This window comes from Pieris rapae, chromosome 3, assembly GCF_905147795.1.
Source record: "Pieris rapae chromosome 3, ilPieRapa1.1, whole genome shotgun sequence".
In the NCBI taxonomy this organism is placed as follows: domain Eukaryota; kingdom Metazoa; phylum Arthropoda; class Insecta; order Lepidoptera; family Pieridae; genus Pieris; species Pieris rapae.
In genome coordinates, this window is record NC_059511.1 from 9710490 (window position 1) to 9716912 (window position 6423).

The 6423-nt window shown below is 35.2% G+C and overlaps 1 protein-coding gene across 3 annotated transcripts; it reads left to right on the forward strand.

Moving 5' to 3' along the window:
* Window positions 1–218: 218 nt before the first annotated feature.
* Window positions 219–2637, forward strand: LOC123690715. 3 transcript variants are annotated; one of them, XR_006751316.1, is made up of 3 exons: window positions 219–792; window positions 1873–2171; window positions 2587–2637. XR_006751316.1 is itself a non-coding variant. In XM_045634722.1 (2 exons), exons 1-2 carry the CDS (start codon window positions 532–534, stop codon window positions 2005–2007), a joined length of 396 nt encoding a protein of 131 aa, XP_045490678.1. In that variant the 5' UTR covers window positions 219–531; the 3' UTR covers window positions 2008–2288. The 3 variants fall into 3 exon arrangements, 2 of the variants coding, with proteins under 2 accessions (XP_045490678.1, XP_045490679.1); XM_045634722.1 differs by lacking the exon at window positions 2587–2637 and having other exon boundaries at window positions 1873–2288; XM_045634723.1 differs by lacking the exon at window positions 2587–2637 and having other exon boundaries at window positions 219–753; window positions 1873–2288.
* Window positions 2638–6423: the final 3786 nt, after the last annotated feature.

Consider the following 6423-nt stretch of genomic DNA (forward strand, 5'->3'; position numbering starts at 1 on the left):
GCACGTATACCGTGTACCTATTATACTGTGTTGTTACAATTTATTAAAGAGTAGTTGCCTTACAAACTCTTGGTATGGGCTTAAGATTTCTTTACTAATATATATAATAAGCTGTAAAAAGTCAAGTGACGTGTAGCAGTGGGGTATACTGGACTAAACTGGTTTTCAGGCTATATAAGCACGGTGCGCTGTATGGTCGGGCGCACTTCTTCGACGCTCGCACTAGATATAGGACGTTACTATTGTTGTTAAATTTGTGGTTAATTTCGTGTAATTTAATTTGGTTATTTTTAGTAATTTTATTTGTTAATTTCTAACTTCAGAAGTGGGATTCGTTCTCATTTCTGATTAGTTTAAATTAACGCCCACGTGGTTTTACTTTAGTCAGTTTGAAACGCGAGTGTTATACGTTTAATAAAAATAATGGAGGGTAGGCGGCGAACACGTAAAATAAGACGGTGTGCCCGTCTCTGGGCTTGAAGAAACGTTACAGCCGATATTAAACCGTCAACCGACGCAAGCGACTGAGCTATGTCCACCAGTGGTGTCACCACAACTGTGCTCAGCAACACCACCGCAAGGGGATCGGCCCTTTGCACCGACATGCGCAACACCATCGGATTTGCTGCTTTCTTCCTTAAGCGACACTCGTTACCACCTGGTACTGACGGTTCGCACAATGATACTGAAAACGCTCCGGTGCCAAGTTCAAGCAGCGCATGCGAGTCAAGCACTGATCTGGTACTTAATCAGGTGAACGACAAACTAGTAAGTGCGTTGAGCACAATTCTGGTAAGATCTAACTCCATTTATATTTCTAATTTTGATCCGTCTTTCAAATATTTCGATATATGGTGTGAGGAGGAAGACTGCGCGGTTGTCTAATTATTGGGATGACCGTGAGTGTGTATCTCTGATTGGATACTGTTTGAAAGGGGATGCTAAAGTGTGGCTAAATGAGTGGCTTAGTAATGATCATAGTTGAGAGAATTTAAATAGCTTTTTCCGTAGCGAGTAGACTTAGCAAATATTTTATTCGACGTAATGACAACAGACTCTGATAGTTATCTCACGTATTGCGTGTTGTACGAGGAATGAGTGAAGAGTTAATTGTCGCAGTAGTTATTTGGGGTATTAAGGACCCACAAGTTCGCGCCGCCGCGACTTGTGCTAATTTATCATCGGAAGGCTTAGTTAAATTCCTCTCATTATATACCAAGCCTCTAGAACCGCGCTCTATAATACAAAATCACGTTAAAAGGCCAAATTTGCGAGATAATTTCTGAAAACGAGATAATTTTCAGTCTAATATTAACTGTTCATGTTTCATGTAGGGAAATTGGTCATATACAAATTTTGTGTCCTAAAAAAAACTAAGTATGAAACCGCACCAGAGACTCAATCTACAAACAATTCAAGCTAGATAAAAGGCAGTTTTCTAATATCAAAATTATTTGCACATTTTGTAAGAAGGTAGGACATAAAACGGAGGACTGTTTTGTTCGACAGCGTTCCGAGTCGAGCGGTAGGCTAAATGTTAACTTTACATGTTAACAACCAGATAAAATTAAATAAAAAAAATCGACACCACTCCCGAGATTCGTAACACCTGAGGGTCACTATGAGTACATAAAGATGCCATAAGAATTAGGCACTGCACAGGTTGTATATCAACGAATTATATCAAATACGTTACGATTTTACATAGATTCAGGCAGAGCCCTTGTGTGTTGTAATTGTGTATATGACGTATTATTACCTAGTAAAACAATAGAAGAGGGTTTAGGTAAATTACATGATGTGTCAGAGATGGGGGTAAGGGTAAGGGTTCAGGCAGGCTTTTTCATTAATTAAAAAAAATGTAACTTTCAGACTACGGAGATCGAGTATCTATGCCGAGTCATTAGCAATGGTCAAGATATGAAGACATCGTGCATTGCGAGGTTGACTCGCAAGGGTGTGCATTTCAATGGTGGCGATTTTGCATTTGTGCCAAGCTGTTGGTAAGCTAGACTCCTGTATGCGCGGACCATATGTGGTTTTAGCGACGTTTTCGCAGGACAGATATGAACTAAAATTAGTCGCTGGTTCTTATGGTAAAGCTGCCGCGGAATACATGTTGCCCTGGCGCGAGGAATGGACCCCTGATGTGTGTGCCGCATTCTTTGAGAGTAAGTAATTTTTACTTGCCTTTTCAAAACTTATGTATGTTGATAAATGTTTGTGAAAACTGTCATTTTATTAGAACTGCTTATCATATAGGTAGTACCTATTTTGGTAAAGACCTGCGGGAGTCTTGTGTGATAGTAATGGAGTCGCTCTTACTATCAAAAGCAATGGAGTCGCTCTTGCTTAGTGTGCTGTACAGTAATGGAGTCGCTCTTACTGTTAAAGCAATGGAGTCGCTCTTGCTTAGTGTGATGTACAGTAATGGAGTCGCTCTTACTGTTGAAAGCAATGGAGACGCTCTTGCTATGTAAAAAAAAAAATGAACTAATGTTGTGTCGAGAGTAATGGATGCGCTCTTACTTTCGATGAAGTTATGTTAATTTAACGTTATAATAACAAAAATGATGTTATTTTTAGGTGGCGCTGATGATGACGATAGTCCTTCACCACAACCACCGCACGTGATACAAGAGTCATCAGCAGGTCAAGTTTCAACATGCCAACCTGCCTATCATCACACGGGCGAGGACGCACCGTCGTCAGGAGAGGCCGAATAAGCTGTAAAAAGTCAAGTGACGTGTAGCAGTGGGGTATACTGGACTAAACTGGTTTTCAGGCTATATAAGCACGGTGCGCTGTATGGTCGGGCGCACTTCTTCGACGCTCGCACTAGATATAGGACGTTACTATTGTTGTTAAATTTGTGGTTAATTTCGTGTAATTTAATTTGGTTATTTTTAGTAATTTTATTTGTTAATTTCTAACTATATATATTAATTTTTTAGGCAAGCCGGTTTTAGTAAATCTTCTTGATTCAATGAATAAAAAATATTTCCTTTATATTTAAATTGATTAATAAAAATGTTATATTGTTTTTGAACGTGACACTGTGTGTGTATGGAATCAGGATGCGTGAAATAACAAATATAATAGATGGCAGAAAGCGGCTTTATTTTATATAAGGTTAACATTTTTATATTATTTATTAACAATCCTCTTAAACGACCCGGCTTTTAATAAAAATCTCCGGCAGGCACCGACTCTTTTCTTTGTATATAGAAAGTCACTAAACTAAACTTTTACACAGTAAAGTAAACGTATTTTGTTTTTTATTTTTTGACATATTCATAATATGCGTATTTTTGAACATGCAAAAATTCTGATCTCGACTACTATATAAATGATTCTATATAAAATATAGTACATTTCATTACAAGTGCGGAAAGCCTGTCATTGCAACGAGTTCCGACGAATGTCTACCCGAGCCGAGGCGCAGCCGAAGGTGAGGGTTGACAGTCGGGACAAGTTGCAATGACGGTACCGCACGTGTACTGAACGACTATTTTTAATACAGTTGCGAAAAAATTAAGCAATTAAATTAAACTATTTGCTTTTTTTCTCTTCTCTCTACGGAATAAATTCGTTGCACGTAGATATGTAGCGACTTATATGTTTCCGGTATATTGTTCTCCGAAGCATTTTGTGCAATTATACTGCGTTCGGGTGGTATTCATTCAAATAAAATATCGTCGAAATTACTCATTTTGTGCAACAAATAACTCAACTCGAAAGAACATTTTTGGAAAATGGCGCCAACCGCAAAGAATATGAGCAAAGCTTGTTTTTTTCTTTTCTTCACCCATTCTGGGTAGGCAAAGGGAACTTGGCCCATACAGCCAATTCTTCAGTAGACTATTTTTATTGAAAGAAAATCAAATCTAATTCAATAAATCCAATCATTAAATCTGATATTGAAACAAATAGTAGCTTCTTTTTAAAATATTTGCATGAATGATAAAAACTTCTGTGATTTTTTTTAGTAAAAACTTCATGGTTAGTTTTTTCTTTTTAATATTTTTTTTATTGATATGAAATAAAATAAACCTAACCTAACTTATTGAATCCAATTATTCGTAAACTTTTTAAAAATACGTATTTGCATATATTATAAAATTCTTTTTAATATTTTTTTAATTGATATGAAATGAAAAGAAACCTAACCGAACTTATTGAATCCAATTATTATAATGTTTAGAAATCATATATCATAAAAACTTCTATGAATCTTTTTAATAAAACCTTCGTGGTTGGTTTTTTCTTTTTAATACACATTGTTTTGACAGTTGGCAAAGAAAACGCACGAGTGCGGGAATGGCAAAGAAAAAGCACGAGTGTGTAATAGCCCACTTTCCGAACGCTATACCTCCCTGCAATATGCCACTTTTTGAGCAACTGTATTAAAAAATATTTTTTGGCCACTTTAAAATTTTCGTTTTCGTATATGCAATTTTGTAAATGTAAATTTCACCAAAATGATTGCGTCATATCAAGCATCGTACAGCGGTCAAATATTGACAGTGCTCTTAATAAAGCGTAATGGATGTCATCTGACCAAAGGGTAAACACGAATTCGCTAACGTATGCTTTAAACTATGATTAATCGGTGGTTATAATGGTACATGAGAAATATTTTTATGCATCGTTAAGGCTATATTCTATTTATTTAAATAAATAGTCATCCTAAATATTTTCGTATGCAGTTATGAGGCAAGTTAAGTTTATTATGAAAATATATTTGCATAATAAATACTATGTATCGCTCGTGGTAATTTTTGTTTTTTTTTTTATAAAAGGGGGGCAAACGAGCCTGCAGCCCATAGCACCCATTTTTAGTGGGTGCCGGTTATTTAAGGGAGGAGTATCCTCAAATTTTGAATTGTTGAAGGGAAGATTCTCTCAGGGAAGACCCCCGCCGGTAGTCGATTCCCCAGTTCGCTATTTCTCAAAAGAAAATGCCTCATGAAGCAGACTGAGGAAGATTACCAGCCATCAAGGTAATGTTGGTGAAGTTTAGTATTCATGCAGCTCGTACGATGCTGAAACGAGACTGGAGGGATCATCCCAAACAATTCCTTAGAACACTCACCGTAGTATACTTGACCGTCATAGTATACTTTATAGAAAACGCAATGAGACGCTATGTCTCTTCGTAGAGAGAGAGAATCAAGCTGATCAGATCATTGGTAATTGACAATTCGACGTATCAATAAGAAGTATAAAGAGCAAAAACTTATTAATATTAAGAGATTTTATAGCTAAAACTCTGTGCTATATTCTTCACAGCATTAACAGAATTTGAATTACCCGTACCAATAAAAACTTGCTACTCCAGCTCCACTTATAAAATATAGTTTACAAAGTGCCCCATCTTAAAAGAACAATTAAATTTAATACTCCAGTTTAGAATTTTATAGACGTCTCCAGTAAGAAGATTATAAATTTAGAGTCAATTAAAATTTTACGAGTTATTAAGATAACTTAAGCTATCTCTTCCTTTGATAACAATACAATTAAATCTTCTACCTTGGTGGCCGTTTGAACAACACAATGGTCTGATTCTAATTAGAATATTAAGTACTTATTATTATGCATAAGCTTCTATGCAACCCAAATGAGAGCTTTTAACTTCGTAACCTTTAAGTCAAAACAATATTAAATATGATAAATTCATTATGTTTTTTTAGTATCATTCGCATATCTGGAGTACGGAGCCGAAAATTCCTCCTACCTTAATAACTTTAATTATATGATAACGAATATAAGCACAGAAATCAATCAGTCAATCGAAAGTTCAGTTTCTAACCAAGTGATATTTAAAAAATACAACTATCGTTCGTCGCATCAAGGCATTGAAACCTCGATAAGGCTTTAAGAACAGAAAGATAAAACTTGTTTTTTGGATCGCCAAGACACTTGTTTAAGTGTAAGGCGCTGTTCTTTTGCGATAAAACAAAATTAAAATCTCCATATTGAAATTCGATTCACGGCGTTTTAATAGTCCTTTATGAGATAGTTTACAATAAAATCCATTTAACATTATGCTTAATACCGCTGAATAGTATTTGTGTTCGTGTTGTTGATAGTAATGGGATAATGTGTATGGTAATGTAAATACTAAATATTATTTATATATGGTAATTTTTATTGATAGTTCGTTTAATAATTATTTAAAATCCACTGTATGTACACTAAATGTATATTTTATATACATTTAAAAATTTACGCAGTTCAATGAGGACCAGTTAGTTTTACGTGGTATGTAATTTAAAATATTTTTTTTATTATTCCATATAATAACATGCCACTTTATCATAATTAATTGCGCGACATTGATTAAAAGCCCATTGTATGACGAGATTACTAAAATATTGATTTTATCCGTATTTTATTGCGTCTTAACTCTTCCAATTACTT

Coding starts and splice junctions, on each gene's coding strand:
- LOC123690715 (XM_045634722.1), top strand. CDS start 532: ATGTCCACCAGTGGTGTCACCACAACTGTGCTCAGCAACACCACCGCA. Junction 793..1,872: donor GTGCGTTGAGCACAATTCTG/GTAAGATCTAAC, acceptor TGTAACTTTCAG/ACTACGGAGATCGAGTATCT.